This window comes from Oryza glaberrima, chromosome 3 (genome assembly GCF_000147395.1).
Source record: "Oryza glaberrima chromosome 3, OglaRS2, whole genome shotgun sequence".
NCBI lineage: Eukaryota > Viridiplantae > Streptophyta > Magnoliopsida > Poales > Poaceae > Oryza > Oryza glaberrima.
In genome coordinates this window covers 5,845,446-5,872,580 of record NC_068328.1, presented here as the reverse complement: position 1 = coordinate 5,872,580, position 27,135 = coordinate 5,845,446, and the positions used below count along the sequence as shown (strand labels likewise).

General features: G+C 44.7%; 2 protein-coding genes, 1 long non-coding RNA gene and 2 pseudogenes across 3 annotated transcripts; 2 read left to right on the top strand and 3 right to left on the bottom strand.

The window, feature by feature from the left end:
• Window positions 1-1,423: 1,423 nt before the first annotated feature.
• Window positions 1,424-2,336, bottom strand: LOC127765019 (uncharacterized; annotated as a pseudogene).
• Window positions 2,337-7,571: 5,235 nt separating this feature from the next.
• On the top strand, window positions 7,572-10,282 carry LOC127765263 (uncharacterized). The gene is made up of 3 exons (XR_008016101.1): window positions 7,572-9,295; window positions 9,384-9,685; window positions 9,966-10,282. It is a non-coding gene; the product is annotated as an uncharacterized LOC127765263 (long non-coding RNA).
• A 2,420-nt stretch (window positions 10,283-12,702) lies between these two features.
• On the bottom strand, window positions 12,703-18,434 carry LOC127768588 (uncharacterized; annotated as a pseudogene).
• A 2,376-nt stretch (window positions 18,435-20,810) lies between these two features.
• On the top strand, window positions 20,811-21,480 carry LOC127768777 (hapless 2-like). Its single transcript, XM_052294424.1, has one exon. It carries the CDS (start codon window positions 20,923-20,925, stop codon window positions 21,352-21,354), a length of 432 nt encoding a protein of 143 aa, XP_052150384.1. The 5' UTR covers window positions 20,811-20,922; the 3' UTR covers window positions 21,355-21,480.
• Window positions 21,481-21,563: 83 nt separating this feature from the next.
• LOC127768776 (uncharacterized) lies at window positions 21,564-26,389 on the bottom strand. The gene is made up of 5 exons (XM_052294423.1): window positions 25,804-26,389; window positions 25,330-25,674; window positions 24,914-25,210; window positions 22,922-23,149; window positions 21,564-22,223 (listed from the first exon to the last, which is right to left on the bottom strand). Exons 1-5 carry the CDS (start codon window positions 26,224-26,226, stop codon window positions 21,876-21,878), a joined length of 1,641 nt encoding a protein of 546 aa, XP_052150383.1. The 5' UTR covers window positions 26,227-26,389; the 3' UTR covers window positions 21,564-21,875.
• Between the last annotated feature and the right edge of the window lie 746 nt (window positions 26,390-27,135).

Sequence of the window (27,135 nt, the reverse complement as noted above, 5' to 3'; positions counted from 1 at the left end):
TAAAAGTCACAGTAATCTTAAAGCACAATTGTCAGTGATGTTAGTGCATGTAGCCACATGTACATGTGGAGAAGGCATTCCACATAACTCTGCAACTTTTTCAAGGCTTCACAAACAATATTAAGAAGAAACCGCCATGGTATACAAAATTAGGCCTAGGTGAAAATTAGTCAACAACCTAGGGGCTACACTTGAGCAAATCCAATGTGGGACTGAATCCAGCAAAACTACATGCATTTGTCACTTCAGATCCCTAGTAATTCGGGTGTGCTACAGAACTACTTTCTTGTAGTTCTACAATACCTCTTGTAGCACCAGTGAGAATCATGAAAAATGTTTTCAACTAAATAGACATGGTGTATGACAGACAAACAACAGTGCAATAAATATCCAGAGTAAAATAATTTCAACTCATTGTATGCAAATGTAGATATAGTTGACAAAGAAAATAAATAAAGTGCTTAACGAACATAGCAATGCAGTGCCTTTTCATGGTATCACCAGTTAGCCACAATAAACAGCACCAGTAAGGCTTAAGATAGTCCTCTCGCACTGGACTTCCTAATTGGAACATGGATAGTCTTCTTGTTGTACTAACTTAGCGTTCACTATATTTCTAGTTGTCTCCCTAGACAGTTCTAAATGCTGACCACACCGGCATAGCCTTTGGACATATGGCCAACTAGTAGGGTTTAGTGATCTTATCACGTGATTTGCACCAGTAAAATGAGTCCTCGAATTAGTCTGGTTTATATACCCTACTTCCTAGACAGGTTGCAGAATATAGAACTAGGTGACATATACTAGCATCTAGCTGAATATCAATAGAAGTTATAACAATTGCAGGTTATCTCAGAATCTTTCTTTTGGCTATCTTATCTCTGTAACATGTATGAAGAACAACATGCAAAATAAAATGGTCTTCTAATCTTACCGAAAGGGGATACTAACTGTTTCAAAAGCAGCATCAGCAAGAAGAGCCAACAATTCACCAGCAATCTGCAAAGTGGTATTATTAGATAATTATAGCAACAAGAAGAAAAACTAAAAACAGTTCACTCCAGGGTATTGCAGTCACCTGATTTATTAGATAGGAGCAGTCTGCACAAAGCCTTTGTAAGTTCATATCCTGAAAACAGAGCGACCACTTCTAGTTATCAGAATGCAATGATCTTTTATCCACGACCTGGCTTCTTACTCCAATTTTGTCTCTTAAGGCCTTAACCCTGTTTTTCTGTCTTCTCTATCTTCCTCTCAACTAACAGTGCCACTATGCATCATCCTCATTTCCATTGATCCTCAATTTCAACATGGATATTGCAGGGAGGATAGTAAGCAGGGAAATCGTAAAACAGGATGATAATAGGTTCAAATCCTAAAGTACAAACAGCATTCAGCAAAAATCTGAACAGAGACCAAAAACAAACGAGAAATAAATGCATCGTGTCATATTAACTCGATTTCTGTTCAAATCATATCCATTCCTTACATGATTGTTAAGGCAATTACAATTGAACATTACGGGATCCTTTCCGATATACCATTCCACAATTCATATAGCATTTCGAAATTCGAATCTCCTCTATGTTTACTCCTAATATATGCAGGATTCTATCTGTATTTCATATAGTACCTATATACTCCTCCTAAGGTGAGAATGTGCTCCGCCTATGCAACCATTAGATGAAACTCAGGCCTATCATCAAACAAAACTACTGCACATGAGTCGAAGGTGAAACCACACTGCTACCGGACAAAACATTCACCCTAAAAACGCTCAAAGGTGAACAGGTGCTTCGACGAGACCACTGAGGCGACGCCTGATGTCGAGCAGACGCTGCTGGAGCCTCGCCGCCGCCATGGAGTGGTTGCGGGCGCAGCTGGCGACGAAGCGAATCTTGCGGACGACGACGTAGGCGCGGTTGCGGAAGTTCCCTCCGATCACACCCGCCATCGTACGAAGAGCCGCCGCCTGCCTCCGGAAGTGAGTGAGCTGCGTGGCGTCGTAGGCGTCGTCGAGGAGGCGGGGGAGGGTGATGTCGAGGATGTTGTGGACCAGGTCGCTGACGCGGATGACTCGAAGCACGGCGTGGCGGTTGACCACGACCCACCCCTGCGCGCCACCATCGCCCGCAGCGTGTGGTCGAGACGGCGGGCACGGCAGGCGGCGTCGACGATGACGACATGGACCAGAGTTCCGACGGGCCACCCGCCGACCTGCAGGAGGGCGCGGGCCTGCGCCTCCGACGTGACGTAGGGCATCGTGTTTCACTGGCTAAACCTAACGAAGAGGAGGTACGGCAGATGCCGCCGTCGGAGCTCACATTTATATTTGCCGGCGAGGCGCCGCTGGATCCCGGCGAGGAAAAGGGAAAACACATTTGCGCTCCTATCCGTTCGATCAGAAGCGATCCGACGGCATATACTGCCGATCCGCGTGGCGATCCGTGGCGCTTCCGCGCTGACCATTCGCAAAACGACACGTGTCGATGCCGCCCGCGTGATGAACGGGAGAGAACTCCTACGGTTCTACCCGTTCGATCGGAATCCATCGGACGGCTAATATTGCCGATCCGTGGCCCTCCCGTATTTGCCACTCACAAAACGACACGCGTCGCTGCGTGTGCCAGCCACGCGCGAGCTGGACTAGAGAAGCGGGCCGCGTGGACCGAAAAGAAAGGAGGGAGGAAGCGGCCGTAGTGGCGGACTGCGTCATCGGTAGGCACGGGAATGGACTGACTTTCGATTCGGAAAGAAAAGCGATTAGTTTATATAAGGTCCCTTAACTTGACAACGAGTTCGATTTTCATCCCTGAACGACAATACCAGATACAACTGGTCCCTCAAGTCTCAAAACTGTGCAGATGAGGTCCCACAACGATTTGGATGACGGTTTTGGCTGACGTGACGTTTACGTGGTTGGTTTGACTTGGTCATCATCACGTAATCCTACGTGGCGATGATGTGACACTAAAAACAAAATATAAAAACAAAAAAATAAAACAAAATGGGGGGCCCACATGTCAGTGGGTCCCACCCTCCTCTCTATCTCTAGCTTGGGCACGTCATCACCGGCTCCACGAGTCCACGGATGAGCGCGTGCGGAGAGTTGGGGACAGAGAAAGGGCGGCGGTCGGTGAGTTGAAGCCAACCGGCGGCCAAGAGGCCAGTAAGCGAGTAGAAGAGGGAGGTGACTAGCGAGGGGGGCGGGGAGGCCAGGAGAATCGTCAGAGTCATCCCTACCATCGCCGTCATCGTCTTCGTCCGAGCCACTCCTGCCGGAGTACCACGAGCCCAGCCTCCCCCGTAGTTGTGACAACGACGACTGCCTTTGGCCTGACGACGACCCCCGTGCCCCGCCGCCCTTCCCCGATGCCTGCTCACCGGGATCGATGGCTGGAGGCGGCCAGGAGGGTCGTCAGAGTCATCCCTGCCGCCGTCTTCGTCTGAGCCGCTCTAGCCGGAGTACAATGAGCCCAGCCTCCCCAGCAGCTACGATGACCGCCTTTGGCCCGACAACGACCATCGTGCCTCACCCTTCCTCAACACCTGCTCGCCGGGATCGATTAAGAATTGCATGAAGTAAAGGCCTTGTTTTTTCACTTATGCTTATGCTTATCAACCAAATTTTGAATATTCAATTTTAAATTTGGAGTTGATTTTGAGGTTTTTTTCATTGAAGTTCATTTTTCAGCATTTACTTTTAGATCGCTAAGAGCACGTATATAAAAGTTTTATTCATAAGTTATTTTTCGTTTGTAAATATGTCGTTTTGCGAATAAGAGAAACGATAGCTCCGTAAGGATTTAGCCTCTCAACCTCCATGACCCAAATTTAATTCACTGCAGTAATTATGCCATACTCCATCCGTTAAAAAAAACTGAACCTACTATTTGATATTGACGCAACCTAATACCATGAATCTAAGCATGTATATGTCCAGATTCATTATATTATAATGTGGTTAATTTTTTTTAATGAGACAGAGAAAAGTACTTGTTTGTCGCATGATTAGATGTGGCATTCACATTCGTTGTATATCACATGTTTATTTTAATTCGGAAATAGTAAAAGTCCCTTGCTCCCTTAATTTTTTTTCCTTCATCATTTATGAGTTTCCATTATCAATTTCTATTTTTTTGACCATTATATTTTTTTAGCAGTAAGTTTAAACTCTTAACTATTTTGTTTGTCTAATAGTGAACGGTAATATAGTTGAGGGGTGTTCGATGTAATAGATTAACGGGTGTATTATTGAAAATACAGTAATCGAGAGGTAAAATGTACTTTAAATATTATGTTGTTATAAAAGGATAAGGACTTTCTAGATTTCAAACAGCTATTTTTTAATAAAAATATCCACTTACTTTTCCCGTATCTTTGAATGGTACAATGCTTATCACCACTTCCCTATTACTTAGGGCCCGTTCTACTTATCTGAAAACCAAAACGTTTGAAAACAAGTCATTAATAATTGATTAAGTATGTATGTATGAACTATAAATTTGATAAATGAATTTATTTGATCTTTAATAAACTTTTATATAAAAAATTTTCACACAAAATGCACATTTAATAGATCGAGAAGCGTGTTTTTTTAAAAAAAAAACAGGAGGAATTTGTTGTTTGAAGCTGAAAGAAAGAGCACAAACTTGTTTCCACCTCCCTAAAATATAACATCTTATCTGGGCAACGGTATGTCTGCATAACACTCCAAGTTGACTTCTAAATGAGACCTTAGGATAAGGGAAATACACCTAAGACATGGAGTATATGATACTACATCCGTCCAAAAAAGAGCTATATTTATATAAATTTAAATTTGATTTTAAAACAATTGTCACCTTATACTATTACATATATCGGGAGTTTAGAGCGATGAGGCTATTAACTGTTCTGTTTTTGTTCTGTTTTGTTATGAGACGTGAGAGTTTAGGTGGGATGGGGATTGGGATGGGAATTGTCACGCTATGATTTTTCTCGGGATTAAAAATAATTAAATAAATCATTTTTCTAGAATTTATATTAAAAGTTAAAGCAATTTAATCAAGTGAATTAACGAGGGAATTAAAATTTTCCTTTAAAAGTTGTCGGAGGATGATCTCCTCGAGCAGGGGACCGTGAGACCCTCCTTTTTTAGTTTGGCGAGAGGCAACAAGTGAAAATCGAGGAGCTGTAAGGATTAAGAGGGAGAGAGGGGGTCGGGCCCCCGATGGAGATGAGATGCTTGGAGGTTATCCAGGTTCGGGCCGCTAAGAAGTGTAATACCCTATTCCTGTGTATGATGATTTTTCTAAGCCTACAAAGTCTCTGAATCTCTGGTGCACAAGTTAGGGCTAAGCGTTCCACCTATCGATTGATCGATCCCCTTCTCACTAGGCCTGGACCTCCTTTTATACTACAAGAGGTTTCCACATGCGTTAGGAGTGCCACTAGTGAAGAGGGAAAAATACTCTCCATTAAATGTATGCCTGGTGCCCCAACCCGAAAGTCGTTTGTACATCGATTGTTGTGCGGGGCCTATCAAATCATGCTGACTGACATAGGCCGACGCGGGGAGGATCCCCCGTCATCCATCATTTAATAGAGGCGGACTTGGGGGCACGCATGCACCGAAAACACAATCTGGGGCATGTCCAGAGCGGTCAAGCCGACTCCAGACGGTTGAGAGGCGCAGCGCCTCTCATCATCGCGATGGGCGCGGGGCATACTTGCCGCACGCTGCCTAACACCTGGCTAGAGCGTGCCTGCCTTTCCGCCGTCCCATCTGTCATTCGACCGGTCACGCACCGGTCATGAGCTAGTCAGGCGCTTAGCACGCCGCGGCGTGGCGCGCCTGCTCTAGCCTCATTAAATGCGGTCAAGTGGGCGCTGGTTGGCGTCCACCCAACCTCACTTGCATGGCGGCCACGTGGTGACCGTCCCAATGGGTCGGGGCAGCCCGAGCCCTCAGGCTAGAGAGGGGCGGCTGCCACCCATCCACGGGCCCGACCCCCTCGGGGGAAACGCCACGTGGACGTTAGGGGCGACCTCTCCCCTTTAAGCATGCTACCCCGGGTCCATATCACCGATAAAAGTCATGGATGGAAATATTTTTTTAATATTCTCAATGCCCTAAAATAATTTTCAAAAATTACCATAAATTTGCAAAGCTCAAGAAGTAATTTTAAAACCACAAAGTTTATCTATTCAATTTATTTAACGATTTTGCTATATCTCATTCGAAAGATTTTTTCTTATCTCTCACTCGATTTTCTCACTTAAATTTACAATGCATTTTCTTGTAAGTTACAGTGTAATTTATGAAACTTACATTGTAACTTTTGTAAGTTACAGTGTAATTTTTGAATCTTCGTATGTAAGTTTTAAAATTTATATTGGATTTGGTTTTTTTCTTGAAGATATGGTAATTTAGTGTCCATTATGGTGTTTCTTAGTTGCTTTTTGCCTTTTACTGTGTCTATCAGATTTTAATCTAAAGATTAAAAATCTGTGTGATACGATCATAAAAATCTTTCGAAACATGTATAGTTACTCCCTTTTTAAATTAAAATCCCCTCCTTCACTGTGGACCGCTTCCAGCCCAAAGGTCGTTTCCGCTCCCCGCGGCCGCTCGGCCTTCCCTCCTTCCCCTCCCTCTCGGGCCGGCCCCTAGGCTCCTCTCCGTACCGGCCGCTCGACTGCGAGGTCTGTTTCACTTCCCCGTGCCGGCTTCCTCTCTCTTACTCTGGCCGACAGGTGGGACCGGCTGTCCGCTCCCTCTTCAGTCTTCAACCGCCGGCCACCACCCCACGTCGCGGCCAAATCTGCGCTCTCCACCTCCTCCACGTCGTTCCCCACTCTACCCGCGGAATCCGGCGGCGCACCACCCCCACGACCTCCGCGAAGACCGGAGCTTCGCGCCCGCCGCCTCGCCTCGATCTCGGCCTCCCGGCCCAACAAAAATACTACCCATATGCTCCCTTCACCGTTTTTCCCCTCCTCCCGACCTCCCGCGCATAGAAACCACCTCCCCACCGTGCTCTCTTTCTCCACCGCACTCCGGCCACGCGCCGCCGCCGCCCTAACCGCCGCCGAGCCGCTCCGCTTGCACCGTCAGCATCGCCGCGCCGAGCTCTATCCCGGCCCCTACTCCATTTCCCTCTATCGCCACCTAAACGCCGCCTTCGCCACGCAACCCGAGCCGCCGCCTCCAGCCGCTCCCCGCCGGTGAGAGAAGCCTCGCCCGGCCGTGCTGCCGCCTCCAACAGCGTCGCCGCCCCACCGCAGCCCTGCCGCCGCTCCACGTCGCCAGAACACCGCCGGAGCCCCATCTCCCTCGCCCGTCGCTGAGCTTCTCCATTTCCCCCTCCCTCCGGCCGACGTTCCTCGCCGCGCATCCTCCTCTCTCCCTAACTTCCCCATCATCTTTCTCAGGTCGCGCTGCTCCTCGGCCGCCCCTACACCTTCGCCGGAAGCCGTCGGACCGCCATCCGCGCCGCCTCCCCGAGGAGCGCCACCGCCTCATCCCCGCCATTGGCCACCCCCCCCCCCCCCCTCTCCGCCTCACTGGCCCGCACGCTCGGTGAGCCTCCACTCCCTCTCCCCACCTCCCTCCACCGCTTCCCGCGCTGCCGCTGCTTGCCGCCGGTCGCTGTCTCACCAAACAATCAAGATTTCTCTGAAGCTAATATAAATTCTACAAGTGTCCCGTTCAATAGGTGCATCTTTCTTCGTTATTGTCCACTCCTTCGTAGGCATACATTTATACTTCAAATTTCCCTTGTTTCCCACCTCTCTGTATAGGAGTATTCATATATGGATTAATTGTCACTGCTTCTGTGGTCCAGTTTTAAAGTTGAAGGTTTATTCTACATACCTTGTGCATCTTAAATAATTAATTTCACCTGTGATCAAACTGCCTCGGTCTGTGCCACTCCATCGAAGGTGAAACACATGAATTCAGTAAGAACAGCATACTGCATATTCATGGTCTCTTCTAGCACATATCCTGATCATTTTTTATTGCTAAACTATTGATATCTTCATACTATAAACCTCGAATGACTGTTTGTCACATGAAGGCTTCATGGTAGCCAGCCTCATCTAAGTATTCCTTTTGCACCAAAAGCACTATTTGGTCGTAAAATACTAATACCATCTATCTCATTCCCTTTAGAGCTAAAAATGCATTGCACAATTGTTAGTCAAGTGACACATAGCTCCACTACCTAACTTATTGTTATATTTGTACCGGATCATGTATTCCAGCAACATTTGGCAACTTTAATGCCATATGTTTTTGTGGTATGCTGATTCAGATTCATGTCCTGGATCTTTCTGTGCATACTAATTTAACCTTTTTTGGGTAAATTACATAGGTACTAATCTTTAAGTGTAAACTATATACTTCCTCCGTTTCACAATGTTAGTCATTCTAGCATTTCCCACATTCATATTGATGTTATTGAATCTAGATAAATATATATGTCTAGATTCATTAACATCAATATGAATGTGGGAAATGCTAGAATGACTTACATTGTGAAACGGAGGGAGTACTAATCTTTATGGGTAAACTACTAATCTTACAACATACATGCTGGTATGTTAAATCTTTTGGTATCTCCTAAAAAATTGCTATATCCTTTGCTATATACATATTCCTGCCATTTTGCCAAGTAAATGAGTTGTGCCCTTCATATCATCCATGAGGTAAGTGTATGATATTAAATAAAATGAATCAACATGTTATCTAATCTATATAATGTTTGTACATTTGATTCAACGAATACATATATGCAGACAAGGCTGGTTTATTTTAAGGAAGGAAATGTACCTCTTCTCTTTTTCATTGATCTAGGAGTACTAATCAGCCAGCTTATATTTCATTTTTGCACTTGATATTTGGTGCCATCTCACTTGTCATCTCATAGTATTATCGATTCATTGTTTTTCACCTTGCTTTCAAGACGATGCTTATACCGAACAACATAGACAGTTGCACTATATGTGTTTTAGATTTTATGATAACCATTCCTTAAGTTCACTTTTTTTTCCCCTTTCATTGTACTAGCAGATAAGCAGCCATCAGACCCTACCATCCTGCTTTGTTTTGCATTTGAGATTGCATTTACCACCTTTTAGGGTTGCTAACTTTCTTTCCATTTTATTCGCTATGTTATATGATGTATTGTTTAGTAGGACAATATCAACGAGGGCAATTCCAGTTCACAGTGCTTTAGAGAGCCACCGCATTTGTATGTTAAAAAATATGCTGTCAAGTTGATGGTACGGCAATGAGCAAACTTCTAAGGTTCGAAACTACCATGTGCTCTGATCTCAGCAACATACGTCAATATAGATATCATCATGTTCTAATTTTATGAATTTAATTTAATTAGGAGAAAGATTGTTACCATTGCTAAAATAGGAGTATTCGAAGAAATAGCTACCTCCGTGACTGACTGACTATTGATGAATCATATGTGTTTATGCAACCATCTGCTTCAGGGCCTATCAATGGGCAGGTCCTACAACTGTTTATTTGATTGACTTGCTGCGGTGCAGTGGCTTTTCTTGGTGTGACGGGTCTTTTCAACATCGCAACCTTTACCTTGAGTTAAATTCAGTGTCCTGCTCTGTTATTGAAATGAGTTCAATCCAAATTCTGTGGATGTTGCTTGCTGCTTCACCAACCTAACAGGTGATTTCAGAGTTCCAATGATTTTACACTGTTACTACTTCCCATTTTAGCAGGATAGATCAGCAAATGCAATTTGTTTCCTCTCCTTTTATGAAGAATTATATACTATATTGTCAATTTATATTCAGGAACCAGTGCACCACAGCGCTACTTTCAGATTTAAATATTCATACCTATTACATCTTATATTGTTGACTGCCTGGTTAATATGTTGGAGATATATACGTGATAAAATGCACTGAAGCAAATTTCTCTCTATCCATGTGGCTGCTTCTTGAAGTGGAGTTGCTTCACACAGACATCACTGATAGGATGAGGTTACAAGACTGAGCAGTGAGCACTCGTAATCTTCACTTCAAACTTGAAAGTTCAAGTACAAGATGTGATACTGATGTTACCACGTTGGAAGACAATTCCATTGCCTCTTTTCTTAAGCCTTGAAGATGACGACTGTTATAGTGCATGATTAGTAAAAAAAATGTCGTTGCATATACATTGATAATTTATTGATTATTTGTGTTCATTCTTTTTATTTTGCACATTGTTAATATGTTCTTATTAAAAGCATTATTTTACTGGTTTAATGATTACTAGCCATTTTAGTTGTGCATTGTGCAACTTTAGATACCCGTATAATAGCTTGCTTTTGGTTGCAAATGTCTCAAAATTTTTTTTTGAGATGAATCGTACATCGCTATTAAGGCTTTGTCCATGTGAGACCAAACAAGCAAGAGTATCTTATGTGTATATATTTTTAATGCCATTGTCTGATATTAAAACTATGCATACAAGCTTTCCGTGCACACTTAGTGCACATCAACTAGCAAATATCACGGAAAATTCTAAAAAGAGTTGGACACATATTTCCAATAGTAATACCTACATGTGAAATTTTATCTTTAAATTCATTATATTTTAGCCGTAACAAAAAAAAACAAAATTCTGACAGGTTTTTACCCTTAAAACTGTCAGATTTTTTAATTTTTTTACGGCTAAATATAATGAATTTGAATATGAGACTTTGTAAATGCTATTAGGAGTAAATGTTCATTTTTTTTATAGAATCTTTCATGACATTTGCTAATTGGTGTGTATGGAAAGCTGGTGTGCATTGGATATGTTCCTTTTATATTTTGGGACGAATGTAGTATAATATACCAACATGTGATTCAACTATATAAAATTTATCAGTGGCTTAAAATTTTCTGAATGGACAATCAACATCATAGAGGACTTGCAAACACAGCATAGTACTTACGCACCAAGTTTTCCCATCCAACCCAGATGTTCAGCAATGACATTTTTCTCTACCTGATAAACAACCGGAGACAAGATGATGATAAGATAAATGTGTCACATCTGGTTCATAGAAAATTAATTGGCTGCAAAACATAGCATTAACAGCACGCTACGTTGCCGACGAGTCATCCTTACCTGACAGTAGGAGCACTTGGGAAGGTTCGGTATGACATCAAGGGTGAAGCTGAACTGGTATCCTTTTGGAAAATCATGACAAGTGTTCTTGACAAAATTTCTTCCGGCTCCTAGAGTCATAATCTCTCCTATGCGTACTGGTGGACGGATCGGGGTCAGTCTAGATGAGGGGGAAGCGGCGACGAAATAAACAGAAAAAGAGGAGCCATGCACTGAGTACTCCTCTGCTGCACATTGCAGACAAAGGCTGTGTTTAGTTCAGCGCAAAGTTTGGATTTTGGTTGAAATTGAAGATGATGTGACTGAAAAGTTGTGTGTGTATGACAGGTTGATGTGATGGAAAAGGACTGAAGTTTGGATCCAAACTTTGAATCTAAACACAACCTTTCTTTACCATGGACGGCAAGAACCCATGCATCTGTTCTCGTTGTTGTGTTGACTATATCTGGGAGGGCCACCGCTAGGCGAGTAGAGATTGCAAGGCGGCAGCGGTAGCGGCGGAGATGGGTAGAGGAGGAGGCGGATGACGGCGGCGGAGGCGCGAAGCGGTGTCTCGCGAGGGAAGGCGACGCAACAACAGGGAGAAAGGGGGAAAATGTAAAAGATGAAAAAAAAAATTAAGGACGTGGAAGGACCAGAAGCTTATATAAGTTTCCTGAAGGGCCGAAAAGAGATTTCATTAATTAGCGGATCTAATGGTCCAAAACATCCGGAGGAGAAATCGTACGGTCCATATTATTTTAATAACATGACGAATTACCGTCTCGAGAAAGATTAGATGCTTCACTGCTTTACATTATGGGTTTTTTTTATCATAACAGGCATGCCACGCCTCCCTATCTAGCGGCCTACTCCCTCCGTCCCATAAAAAACGAATCTAGTATCAGATGTGACATATGAGTACTATGAATCTGGACATATGTATGTATAGATTCGTAGATGGAGTATATAAGGGATTATTCTCTTTTGGGAAAGATTAATGATGAAAAGAAAAAACTACAATACCCCTATTGATTTTGGTAAATTTGAATTAGAGTTGATGGATGTGATAAGTAGTATATCAAAATTCTTTATATTATGGGACTACTATAAGATTTTACCGTATCCTATATTTTTTTAAAAAAACTTTAATCTATATTAAACAACATAAAACAACAACTAATTTGAGATAAAGGAAGAATGCCACTTGGCAGGCTGGGATATGGATGGACGCTGCTGAATTTGCAGTGGTGATAAATAACTGCGACTATCGTGTCAGACACTCAAGCGTTAATGAGAAATGAAGCATTGGATTATAGAAGTACCGCTTTAATAAGTAGCCTTTTTTAGCAAAGCTTTAAACAACTTCCAGTAACATGAGTACCAAACTGACATTGCAGAGCAGAACAACCGTACAAGCACATGGATGAATATCAGATGGTCTGGTTGGTATTAGTATCAAATTAACCAAAGCACAGTCCTGAATATAACAGACCACCAATAACTTGGAACAAAATCACGACACATCTTAAGTTACAGAAAGAGATTAATAATAAACCAAAGCACATACCTCAGCATTTTTATGGACACCAGTACACCACTGATTTTAAAACAGAAAGCACAACGCATCTGAAGTTACACAATTAAATACTGTTTAATTACAATGATTTGGCATAGTTACCAAGCGTAGCAACGGCGGCAAGGCTCTAGAACACTGAACTTGACTTTAGCGGGAACTATACCCTCAATATATGTTCTGATAGCCAAGAGCGCTTTATGCGCTCCCTTGATAGCATCCCTGTCCGATGGGAGACATACATCAACACTACTATCAGAACACCGAAACTCAATGCGAGTAGTGTCCAATGTAAGGCACTCAAGCGAAGTTGTGTTCTGAAGAATATGGCATGTTAGCTCAACCAAGCTTTTTGTGGAACTGAAACCATTGATCTTCACATTCTTTAGGCTGTCATGCTGGCGTTCAGACATTTGCCTTGGATATATAGGATCCCTTAAAGTTAAGTCATGCTTTCCTTTCTGTAAAATCTGAAGGTGAAAACCAATGATGATATGTCAATAAATTATAAATGGCACAGTTACTAAATATGCCTTGCAGAATGAATAGTAACTCACACATAGGATGAAAGTCTCCAACAAAGGAGAAGCATCAAGAAAAGAAACAAGAGAAAAATAATCGTAGGCACGTGAAAATCTCCATCCCGCAAAAGTAATACTCAATTATCTGAGGTGAAGGAATTTGCCAGGTGCAGTTGGTGTATGGGACATCTGCATAAAGATGACTCAGAACAATTATATATCAGAGCGTGGCGACTGCTGTAAGCATAAGTGTAGAGCATACCTCACAACGTGAACTGATATTAAGAGTTTCAAGATTAGGCATACTAAATGGAAGTTCAGCACGGCCAAAACTGATACTGTTGGGGAAGATCACTTGCAGGTTCTTCATTTGCAGCGGTTCTCCAATTGAGAACTGTACCTATTCACCTCCAAAGCAAAAACTGCATAAATTTGGAGCTTTGCTCTCTACCATTTGTAGGCTGTAACATTCAAACACTTCCAGTGAACTGAGCCTCTCTAGAACACAAGGTATCTTCAGGCAATTAATCTTGTCGCAGTATTTGATTCCCAACTTCTCCAAAACTAAAGAATTGGAAAGGAGAATTCCTAACTCTCTATCCGTAATACGCACCAAACATAGATCTAAATTGTCAGGCTTCTCAAGCTAACAACCTCAACTGTTGGACGGAAGGAACAGTGGGAAAGGTGAAGAGACTGAATCAAGTCCCCTCTTCCATCAGATAAAAGTGAGCAAGGGAAGTTGTACTTTGTCACATCTGGAGTCAACCTAAGGGTGAGTTCTTCAATTCCAGATGTAATAGCAATCTCAAGCCAATTATTGAGATGATAATAGGTGTTTGCATTTGAAGGACCATAGAATTCGATCTCAAATTTCTTCATTCCTGTGCCTGAGTGTTTTTTCAGTATGCGGTCAACTTTTTTATTGTAATCTCTAGCTATTCCACCCTTTTTACATGCCATTTCACTCAAGCCCAGAGTTTGCAAACTGAAGGTGAGGTGGGGACGGCACCTCCATAAACATAGAAAAGCCCGAGACACGCAAGCAGCACGGGCAGCATCTTGAAGTGACAGTAAGGAATGTATATGGCGCCAAATGTCCTGCATGCACAAGCATTTGAGTAAAGTATAACATTGGAATTTTAGAAGCAAACAATCAACTCAATTAGAGAAAGCAAAACAATATATGTCGTAGCATTGTAGCAAGGTGGCACATGGTTGTGTAAAATGCTCTGCATTGCAGAGGTACATATTGAATTGGAAGCAAAATTGTTCCGTAGAGAAGAGCAGTCCATAGGTCACTATGCGTTTATTGTACCATGATGTGCTTTCATTTTAAGTTGTACTAGAAAGGTAAATTCATGAGCATCAAAGTTTGTTTGATAATCAAGCTATGGTTAGACAATAGATGTTATCCAACTGTCCAGTGTCTCCAAATTGTTCCTTATTTTCAGAACATTATCATTACCATTATCATCTGAACCTAGATTGAAAGAAAGGTAATTTGCCAAACACTGAAAAAATTCTAGAAACAGTTGCAAGAGCAAGCACCATGTGGCTGCTTGTAATCAAGAAAGATTGTGATTGCCAGATATTACAACTGTTTTGTCTGCATATTCTAGTGAACTCACAATGGCATATCTTCTTGAGTTTGAGAAAATGGATAGCCCAGAAAATGAGATCATATGCTGGCAGTTTACCTAGGATCGCAATGTATACCATACTACTTATGTAGTGGAAGCAGTATGGAAAGCATCAACAGGCATATAATCGGTCAATTCAAACACCCAAATTATGGACAGTATTAAGAGTTGCCACTTGCCACGTGAGAATGGAATATTTATTGCTCTGAAAATCATCAAGGAAGTGTTCTTCAAAGATTGGTGTGCCGGACCTCCTTTGCCAAAGTTGGTTATGAGCTGGATGAGAATATCCCATAAACCACACATATAGTTGTGAGAGGCCGAGGAGGCGAGGACAAGCTGTAGAAGGTTTTGATACGCCTTACAGCAGGATTTTGGATCTCGGTCACAGAAGTCACAACAAAAGAAGCTCAAAACCCTATCTAAAGTAGTGAAAAAAGTAAAGTTTTTTACCACCAGATTGCGCCACGTCATCAAAAAAACATAAGCCGCCCGATTGCCCCTACAGATGATGTGAGCTGTTGGATTCATTGATTGGAAAAATCTATTCTAGATCCTTCGTAAAAATTCTTTCGCAATAAGATCCTTCCACATCCCTAGTCTTACCATTCATTTTCACCCCTACTACACCATCTCGGGAGGCCGCCTCCCCTTTCCCTGGTCGCTGCGCCGCCCACTCCCGGGAAGCGGAGGCGCCGGATCGTGTGCTCCGCACTTCCGCTGCTGCCACTCGGCTCGCCTCCTCCTCCCCAATCCCCTCACCGCTTCCTCCACTCCCATCCTCCCCGCTGATGTGCATCGTCCTCCCCCCATCTCCAAAGCCGCCATGTCTCCTCCCAATCTCCACCACATCAATGGGGAGAGGTAAGAAGAAGAGCCACCGGCATCGAGAAGGACGAGGATAGATGTACGGGGACTGGCCGGTCGAAGACGCCTGCGGTGGGAAGCAAAGGAATCCATACCTCCCCTTTCTCCGCTTCCACCTCCCCCTGCCCTATTCCTCCTCATCCCCATCCCCAACACTACTAGCTATTCATGTGTTTAGAAAAAAAAAAAGGTTGCTCCTAACATTATATAAATGACTGGTGTATTGCTATATTTGTGTATCTATATATGTGTGTCTAACGAGCAAAGCTGCAGCAAGCAGGGGAGTGGAAACCTATAAAAGATAATTCTACAACTACAAGGTGATTTGCTTAAGCTTAAATGAAATTTGACTACTAAAGATCAAATGTATTTGACTCTAAGTACCCACTTAGCTTCCAGTTTGCTGTGAAGTATATTCACTGATTAAGAATGAATTCTGATGACTTATGAAGCAAATAATAAAGCAATCAAATATTGTATTATCAGGTATTTCTTTTTCTTGATGTTACGAGTTTTAAAGCAGGAATTGAAATGTCTGTAATATTGATTTGCGTTATTTGTCTTTACCCGAAGTGATAGTTATGAAATAAATGTCCTTCCAAAATTTGTGGTTTCATTTTTTATTCAACTTTCTACCATGCATCTAGGGTATGAATCATGAACATTAGTACTTCTTGAATGGTAAAAACTGGATAGGAGTTGTTGAGGAATGCTATTGTTTGATAGAACAAGAAATTTATTGTTGTTGAATGTGTCATCAAATCAAGTCCTTTTTATTTTCTTCCCACAAATTCTATTAAGAAAGCATTTCAATTGTGCCTCCAAAGATAATTTTCGAAATTTCTAGAAACCACCCAAACTTTTGTGTATATACCCATTTAATCAAATTGGAATGTTGTATATACCCATTTAACCAAATTGGAATGTATCTACTCAACCTTTTGTTTTTTAGCTATGATTCCACTGGTTTAGCAGATGACATCTGAACATACGTCCCAAAATAAATGGTATTGGGATCATCTTTTTCACAGGTTAGATACTAACCATTTCATACTGAACGTTTTGGCTTCACTTCCCCCCCAAATATATACTTTGAATCCTATGATAGAAACACCCCCAAATGATGGTACAGACGCAACAGGTGCAATTATCTCCCCAAAGGTAAAACCATAAAAGTATCTCCTCTGTTAAAATTTGAGAGTTTTGGAACTTGCAGATCCTACCAACAAGGAAGCTGGCACCATCCAAACCAGGTAATATTTTTCTCGGTACTAAAATGTACAAATAATCTCAGAACTTCAGAGACGCTGATTCTAACTTTCTAATATGTGTTCAACCATGTGGATTGCTTATCAACTTCAAACTTATAATGCTTAGTATAGTGCATACTATGTAACAACCTGGAAGTGAAATTCTACCTACATTTAGGTTGTGTCTTGTGCAAGCATGATAATTATTATTATTAGTCAACTTTAGAAAGCACCTACTTTAGATTTAATATCTACACGATAAGATTATGATATTACTTTTTTAGACATTCAAGTCCATGTATGCAAGCAAAAAATCATAAAGATATTTATTTTCAAAGTTTTGAATGCTTGAGAAAAGGTATGTCCAAAACGACACGTTTTGTGACAGTTTGGTTTTTATGGTGTACCTCCGGAAGGTCTGGCTGAGAATATCTCTCTCTTTTGCTGCATCGGGAATTATCTTGTTTGCAGGGAGACCCCTTTCTTTTATCAGTGGATGCAAGAAGACGATCTGCAACACACAATGGTTATGACATTGTGTATATAATTGGAAGAAAACAAACAGATGAAGGCATCAAAGCACTGAAATACACACAGATTCAATGATCCATTATCCTACTTAGTAACTGTTTTAAGCTGCAACTTGTTACTACAGTATATTAATGGGAAAAAAAACTCCGCCAATTGAGCAGAGGTATTTTTTTGCAAAACGGTGTGACTTTTTCTCTAATACCGTGGAGCTCATCAGCCGACAGCAAGTGGAATTCCTATTTTCTCAGCCACCACTGCTCTCCTCCCCCCGTGAGTTCCATGTCCAAGTGTCCAACCTCCTCATATAGTCGCACACTATTAAAATACAGTATGCCAAATTTTGTGTTTGAGTGGATAATCCCAGCTCCTCTAACTATGACAACATCTATCGTGAAAAAAAGGAACAAGCTTGTAACAAGGTTAGCTTTGAAGCTCACAAAAACCTTGAAAAAACAGCAAGCACATCAAGAAGAGGATTTTTGTAAGGAAGAACAGACTGGTGGCGGCTGAGTCCTGTCTTTCTGTAAGATATAAAGCGTAGCAACCAGCTTTAATTGTATTGGAGAAGTTATATAACACATAAAAAAAAAGGGGGGGGGGGGGGGGGGGGGGAAACACAACATGCAGATAGCAGTAGCACAGATCCAACATGCGGCTTACTGGCTTCGATTTGGCGACAGCGCTGCTCCCGCTGTATGGACATGAGCCGATTCAACCCCAGCAGTCCCATGATGCGATGATATCTCAGATCTAGCCGAGAAATCAAGGGGTCCGCGTCTGCTTCCTCTCTCTCTCTCTCTCTCTCTCTCTCTCTCTCTCTCTCTGCTATATGATCTACAATTTCGTTTCGAATTCAGTAAGGCGCGAGGAGAGGAAATCGCGTCGGCGTCGCCGAGCGGGGCTACCAATGGCACTAACCAAAGGAGACGGATAGGAAGGAGCCGGAGGTAGACAAGGAGGAAACCTAACACACCGGTTAGCAGGACCGAACCCTAAACGTAGGACTACGGGCCTGCTTTGTAAGGCCTGGATTTGGCCCAAAACAGGCGTAAATTATGAGCCTATAAATTTTTGGAACAAGTCTACTTTGGCCACCTCAAATATATGTCCAATCTAATTTGTAACCCTCAATTACAATACCTGATATATTTGAACTCTCAACTATTAAAACCGATACAAAATAACACCTTTAATAGTTTTAAGAGCGACTTTTGCTCATGTGATCTGTTAACCTAGTGTAACCGTTGAGTCGGCGTGTGAGACCATATATCATCCTCTCTCTTCTCTTCTCTTCTCTTTTCTCTCTCCCCTTTCGTTCCCCTTCTCCGCAATAGTGGCAGCAACAGCGTGGCTTGCAGCAAGTTGCCGAGCTCGCACCGGGATGAAGCGGAATTGGTGGCGGTGGTCAGCGGCTTGGAAACCTACCGCCTATGAGCCACCACAAGTCGGAAGCAACAAAAGCACGACACCAACTACACCGAGGGTGGTTAGGTTTCCGAGTGCGCAGGCGGGGAGCGGATTTTGGGCAAGGAAATGGCCGACGTGCAGTCACCGCCACCACCGAGCAGGTAGTGGCGGATCGGCGCCAGACATGCTAGGGTTGCTCCCCCTCGATGTCCTTGACAACATCATATCCCGCCTCCATATCTACGAGGTGATCCACACCTCGGCGTTGTCCCGAGCATCGCACCACCGCCGGGAGTCGCTCCCTACCGTCGATCTCCTCAACAACCCCGGCATCAGCGCCTTGGACGTGGACACGCTGCTCCTCCGCCACACTGCGGTCATCCGCTCCTTTCGCCTCGCCACGCATGACCGTTCTTGGTCCGATACCGCCTTCCACGGCGGCCTGCAGTACCTGCAGCTAACCCTTCGGTACGAGTTTATGCACCACAAGCTCAACTCCTGCCTCTTCTCCTTCCTCGAGCTCACCTCCCTCAAGCTCTACTGTTGTGGTCTCCCCCACTTAGGCCCCCTTTGATACAAAGAAAATTCACAGGAATTCTATGGAATCCTATGAAATTCCTATGGAATGCCTAATGCCATGTAAGTTTTGGAGGATTTCTAACATGAGGTATAACCTCATGGAAACTTTCTTTTGATTATTTATCTCTCCTCTAATTCCTACGTTCCAATCAAACAACTATTCTTATGTTTTTCCTGTGTTTTGCAATCCTCTATTTTATATTTACATTCCTATCAAAATCCTATATTTTTCCTATTCCTACGTTTTCTCATTCTTGCGATTCAAAGGGTCCCTTCCCCATTGAGTTGCGAATGTGGTAGCGAATATTCCTTGGGGAATGATTGAGCCGAACGCCAACATGGCGCGTTGTGAACGCCCTAACAACCACCCAAAACAGTGACTGTGGGTCTGCAATGGTGGGAACTCATTCTAAGAAAAAGGATAATATGCCACCCTATACATGTGGTTTCAACAAAAACGCCACTCATTAGGATGTATAGGATAAAATGCCACTTTATATGTTGCTTTCAGGATAGATTGCCACTTTTGAGAGTTTTAGCTATTTTATTTTCTCTGTACAAACATGCATATTCTGTACACACATGCATATTCTGTACTTTCTCTGTACAAAAGTGCATCCCCTAAAATATATCAGATCCATATGCATATTTTGTTGTACTAGAGTGGGGGAGGGAGACTCGCGCGCGAGGGGAGCTGAGCTGGAGGAGCGGCGAGCGGTGTTGGGAAGAGGAGCAGAACTAGCCGCGCGCAGTGAGGGCAGCACTGGAGGATGGCGACCGCGAGGCGGCGATGTGAGAAGCGGCTCGATCTGATATGTTTTCTATATTGTGAGCCCAAGGGGTATTTTGGTCACTTCATGAAAGAAAATGAGGAGAAAAGAAAATAAAATAGCAAAACTCTCAAAAGTGGCAATCTATCCTGTTGGCAACATATAGAGTGATATTTTATCCTATACATCCTAATGAGTAGCATTTTGTTGAAACCATATGTATAGAGTGGCATATTGTCCTTTTTCTCGTTCTAGGTAATTTTCTTCTAGCTAAGAGCTACTTAGTGACATACACCCTCCCTCCTATAATATAAGGCATAGTCAAATTTAGCACAATCTTCAAAACTAATCTTTGACTTATAATTTCTCATGTACTATAAAGTTTATTACAACAAAATTATAACCATCTTAAAGTAAATTTAAATATCAATCCAATAATATTAATTTTAGCAGATAAAGTTTAACTTATATTATAATAATTGGTGGTCAAGTATTTTTAAAATTAAATCTGAGAATTTGTGTACGTCTTATATTATACATCTCACTGTCTCAGTGTCTTGCCCTTCTCCTCTCATAGTCAGGAGCTACTTATCCCCTCCAATTCTCCATCTTGTTGGAAAAAAAATATCCACAGCTTCCCCACACGCCTCACCCACCTCTGGAGATCCGATCATCCATGCATGGCTGCTTCTCCCCTGCGCCTCCTCGCCATCGGCGCCGCTGCTGTACCTTCCATGCGTGGTAACCGCCACCCGCGAGGACGACGAGCCGACGCCGTGTCTAGGCCGCCGAGATCATCGTCCTTCCTCTGCCAAAGCAGTTCGCCGAGCGAGCCGCCGGGATCGCCGGCCGGTGGCGGCGGCGGCGGCGGCGGCGGAGGAGGAGGAGGAGGAGGAGGGAAGAAGAGCGCGTGGTGGGCCGCCGCCATGGCCGAGAGGGTGTTCGGCGACGCGGCGAAGGCCGGGAGGGCGGTGCGGGAGAGCCTGAGCCCCAAGCAGAAGGGGGACTGGAAGGACGTCACGCTCATGAGCTTCTCCTTCGCCGTATACGTCTACATCTCTCAGAAGATCGTGTGCACATATTGCGCCTGGATCTCCATGATCAATCACTAGCTAGACACAGTATATCTTTCCAGTAGTTGCATATACTCCTATATATGAACATATATACTGTAAGTTTCTGTAGTGGCAATAAAACTGACGCTTGTTTGGTGTTAAACATGATTCAGAATTCGAGTATTGCAATTTTGTTGTGGTTGATTTGTCATGTAAGAGAGCAGTTAACGCAGCATCATCAGATCAGATATTGGAAGAAGCAGGAACAAAACTGCATATATCAGCAAAAAAGAAGCATCCGCCTACATACGTATCATACCTATTCCTCAACACTGTACCTGGATCTTAACTCCGTCTCAAACCTCAGCTACTTCTACTTGCTACTCACTACAGATCTGACGAGAAGTCAGCCGTCATTACACATCAGTGGGTTATAATTTATTTATTTAGTAGATATATAGATATTGATTGATCGAAGCAGCTTGGAAGATGCGAGATTAGCTGACAGAATTCTCTCTTCAGACTCCTGCCTGGAACCTTGGCTGCGGCCAGCGAACGAGCTCTCTCTCCTCCTCCTCTCAGCGCTTCATCGGTGCGTGCCGTGGCAAGCTGATGTTGCGGATCTCCTGGAACGGCTGGCGCTTCGCGGCCACGCTGGGCGAGTGCTTCACGCGGCAGATGAGGACGTGCTTCTCTTTCTCCCTGCCGCCGCCGGGCTCGTGCGACGGCCGGGGCGGGTGCTGAGCCTTGTTGCTTCTGATCGGCTTCTCCATCTTGCATGCTTCGGACCACTCTTGGTTAGGCTGACCTGGGCTGGGGAAATGGGCCTTGAATGTGTGCAGCTTGCTCTCCAGCTCCGAGATCTTCTTCTGCAGATCTTCCACGTGCTGTTCGGAAACCTGCGCGCGATGTTTCCACTCCAGCACCTATCAAATGTTAAGCTTACAGTTTAGAGGCTGGACTCTTCTCACTGGGCAGAGAAGTAGGACTAAAATGGATATGGTGACTGAAAAGCTGAATCCTGAATATGTGCAATGCTTAGTGATGCATCTTGAGAAATGCTGGTTTGTTTAACTCGATCTGGAACTAGTGAGTAAATTAGATCTTGAATCCAGGTTAACATTTATTCATCAGTTCAAACTAGACAGTAAAAGAACCAGAGTAGGGCCAGCTTCTCATAAATTCTCAAAGCAGTGCACGTACAGTTTAGAGCTTAAAGACAAGTTCAGCATTGAATTCTATATCTGCACTGATTTACTTCTGAATCTAGGGTAAGAGACCATTGTCAATAGTAAATTTTCTAGTACAGAGAAATACTTCACTTGAAAGGATACTCTGTTTAAACCAACATTTCTTAACCCTAGTTCCAGAGATAGAGGCATGATAAATACTCCCACAATTCTACTGAAGTGATCTTTCAAAAAAAAAGGCAGTATGAAAGGGCTGCCAGCACAACAGCCTTGACAATCTCTGAACAAGGTTGCAGTCTGAACATACCAAAATTTGTGTTCATGCAAGTGAAATAATTTCAGTGCAGCAGTCTGGTGCACTGAAGCCATCACATACAAGAATATGCACTTAAAATGCGATAAGTGCAACAATATCATTTTTAAGCTATACTTACTTGAGAATTTAGGGAGCGTAGACTGATGTCAGAGGCAATAGCACGACGCTGCCATGTATCTCTGGAAGACTGCAGCTCTTGCATCTCTAACCTGACCTGCTCCAACATGTCTTGCATCTCAGTCCATTGCTCTGATTCTGTTCTTACTTGCTCCATTATCTTCCCCACAATTTCCCTGCAGTCACAGCAGCTTCCTGAACCCACCATTTTGCACTCTTCAGACATAATCTGTAGGGAAACAAAGAGCAGTTACAAAACATAAAAAAAAAAGTTGAGCTGCATTGAATAGAATTCAGCATATATGACATCATTTTAGCCTAACAGGACAAACTATCCAGAGTACAAAATCTATGCAAGAAACACCAAGCATTTATGCAAGGCAGAATGGATTGGTGAGAGAACGCCATTAACATTTGCCCAGTATGGGTCGACCCAATTCGACGGCATTGTTCCTTGTCCACACTGAAGCCTAGATACTGAGTATCATAGCTTTCTCATAATTACAAACGGCTCAATATGTGAATGCAGTAGTTCCTCTTCATTCCTCAACAACAAGGATTTCATACCAATGTACTATACGGTATAACTATTCACAGGCTCACAGCTACCTCAACCAACTTCCACTCTACAAAGGCAAAGGCTACTTCAGCTGTAAACATTCAGAAGGCAAACGCTGCTGATGCCATATAACGCATTGCGAAAGCTACTCGCCATGAGCACATGCCCTGGTCCCTGGGCCTGGCCCAGACTTTTCACGTTAGCCAGGAAAAGGCTTAGCTTTCTTGTTGTGGGGGCATCGTCTCCTTATTCAATGGTCGTACTTTGGCCCAGATGCATCACATGTGCCTGCTTGTGGCTAGGCTTTTTTCATACGAGTATCCCTTTGCCTAAAGTGCTTACTAACTTCTATTCCTGCACCAGCATGTGCTTTGCTGCCTTCAATTTAAGTTCAGCTCCTTACCACTTTTCAAACTTGCACTTCCAATAGAAGATGCCTTGCATGCATTCAAACATGGCCGTATCGTTCGCGTCATTCAGAACAATCAAGCATGGAATTTGTCATGCATGCTTCAGCCCCAAGTGACTGGTATCCACTTCTTGAATAAAAATGCAGATAAGTAGTACAGCAACGATCTTTAAATACGCAATTTGCAGGCCCAGACCGTTTGAAAACAAAGGATTTAAAAGCTTCTCATTGGCCCACGTCTCACAAGTCGCACGAGCAATACAAAAAGAACTATAAACTCTCACCCCAGGAGCTAGTCCTCCCGCAGGCAGGACCACCTGCCAGCACGGCCAATGGACGCAGCCGGCCGCCGGCACTGACACCCCGGGCCCACTCGCAATCATTGACGGGGTTTCAAATCAGGGGAACATATGGTAAAGCCATTTTTTGAAACAGCTAGGACTAGTAGTGAGGTGAAGGCAAAAACTAGAAAGGCTCAAAGGCCATGCTTCTTACGAGCTGGTCCCATCCACACACCAAAGCAACAGTGTTTAACAGCGCTAGCATAGTGGTATCAATCCAAAAAGGCAGGTATAATAACATAGCCGAATTAACGTAGGTGTCGAGTGCACCGAGCCAATCTAAAGATCTGTGGACCCCCTGGTTGATCAGATCAATTTACTCATCTGCAACTGCAAGTGATCCCCACACCACAGCACAACTGCGTTGTTAGGCGATTTCAAAACTTGCCTAGGAGTAGTATCTCTCCCGTATGAGACAAAACCGACCTAATCGTGGATTAATAATGTTGTTAAGATTGAGCCGCTGACCAGTTGTGCTCACCTCAAGTCAACGACATTCGGGTGAGCCCAATGCTAAACCATGCGTGCATCGGCATCACTTGGTACTAAAGCAAGGACAAAATTAACAACAGTTTTTTTGCATTGCTGTACAATTAAGAAAGCTTGAGAAGTAAGCGTACTAAACGTAACACTGTTATGGAACAGTAAGCAAGCGAATTTGAATTTATTTTTTTTCATGTTTACCTTGTGCTGCTGGTGATGGTGATGATGCTTCTCCGGCGCCACTGTGTGGCGGCTGCGACCGTGCGAGGCGGCGGTGTCGCGGGACGCGCCGGCATTGGTGCTGCCGCCGCTCCAGCTCCTCTGGCTGCTCGCGCTCGGCTTTCGGCTGTGACGGCTGCCGCATTTCCTGGACTGGCAATCGTCGGCGGCGTTGTTGTTGTCGCCGCCGGCGACGGCTTCCAGCCGGCGGCTGTACTCCGCCATCCTCTCCCGCATCCCCTTCGACATGCCCTCCATCTTCATCCTCAGCATCTCCACCTGGAAAAACGTGTACATGGCGCAACGTTACACGTCTATTGATTGATCAACACAGAAACGCCATTTGAAGCAGCATCGCCGCGCGCGGTGTAGGTGTTCATCGGGAGCATCGGGCTTACGTCAGAGAGGTTGGGGCTGTTGGAATGGTCGTCGTCGACGTCGCTGTGCTCGGCGGGTGGCGGCGGCGACTGCGGTGCGACGGGCAGCGCGATCTCGCGGATGTCCTTGACGCAGGGCTCGGCGTCGGCCGGTGGCATCTTCTCGAGGCGCCGGCGGAGCGACGACGCCTGGCGGTCGAAGTTCCTGCCGTTGCTCCTCTGCAGCTCCCGCCTGCTGCTCACTGCCCTCCTGCCGCTCTCCTTCTCCGCGCGTAGATCCTCCATCATCTCCTCCAGGTCCTCGATCCCCTCGTCCAACGCCGCCGCCACGCCGACGTCGCCCCTCCCATCGATCTTCTTCCTCCCCTGTTTCATCCGGACGATCGAGTATTACCAAGCTGCAAACAGTTTGCCACGAACGAGAAACACCGAGACGAAGAGGAGCGATCTCAATAGGTTTAAGAGGACGAGGAGGAGGAGCAGTCCGTGTCATACCGAGACGAGCGTTTCGACGGCGGATTTGAGCGCGGCCTCCATCTGTCCCCGGTGGCGGTCGAGCTTGCGCAGCGCGACCTCGCGCTCCATCCGGAGGAAGTTGCACTCGGCGCGGAGGATCTCGGCCTGGAACCGCCACTTCTCCTCCTGCTCCCCGGCGTCCTCCTGCGACCGCGCGGCCCGTGAGTAGGGCGGCGGCGACGCCGGCGCGGACTCCAGCCCACGCACCCGCCGCTCCATCTCGAACAGCGCGCCGAGGTTGACCGCCCCCGGCGCCGCCATCCGCTGCTGCTGCTGCGCGCGCCCGGCGCTCCGGCTCGGCCTCCCGCCACCCGCCGGCCTCCTCGGCATGTTGAGGATCCGCGGCGCCGGCGGCGTGGCCGGCTCGTGCTGGCACTTGGCCGCCGCCCGCCGCGCGGACATCGGCGACGCCGGAGGAGAGAAGAGAAACCGTGCGGCCGCGGAGGTGGGCGTGGCGAGGTGGGCGCTCGCACTCTTTTCTCCTCGGGCTTAGGTGGCAACGGTCGGGTGCTTTTGATGTGAGGAAGGTGTTGGTCGGAGAGGGTGGGTGGATGGCGATGCGGGCAAAAAGGCTCGGGCCGCGACAAGGGAAAGAAAGAAAGGGAGGCGGTGTTTCTCGTTTTCCGTGGAAAGGCCACGGTTTGAAAGGATCTTTGCGCCGAAATGACCGGACTGCCCCCCCTCCCCCGTCCGGACTCCGGACTGACGGCCGCCGATGCCACCAACGATTGCGCAATCACTACCCCGGTGATGGATGATCGATCGACTGATGGACGTGTGCAAAAACTGCTGCTAGTTTCGGCGTTTCCGGGCTACTCCTACTATAGGGATGGGAAACTGCCAAGTGGCCAATAGAAAGCAGCCAGCCGTACGTGTACTAACATCTTGCAATTTGAAACGAGCCTGTCCAATACACGAGCACGGAGCACTCCTACTCCAGTCGATGACTGTGTACAGTACTGTAGGAGTAGTATTTATCTGCAACATATGCACAGTCCGCACAGACACACTAAAAAAAAGAGCAGGCTGTGTCGCAGTTCACAAGAAATAGTGTGCAAATAAAGGTGAAGTCAGGCACCTAAAAAATGTCATGACCATGCGTTCTTGCCTCCATTAGTTACTGTGCTCTGCGCTCATTCAGCACCTGTAAATCTGTAATCTGCCGTACTGTTCAAAGCGCGATTTTTTTTCTGTAGTAGCGCCAAATGCAATCATTTGATTCAAAAACAGCACTTTGCTAAGTTTGCTTTTCGACAACTATTACTACTGCTCTTTTGGCGTGATGTCGCACATTACAGATGCTATAGCCGT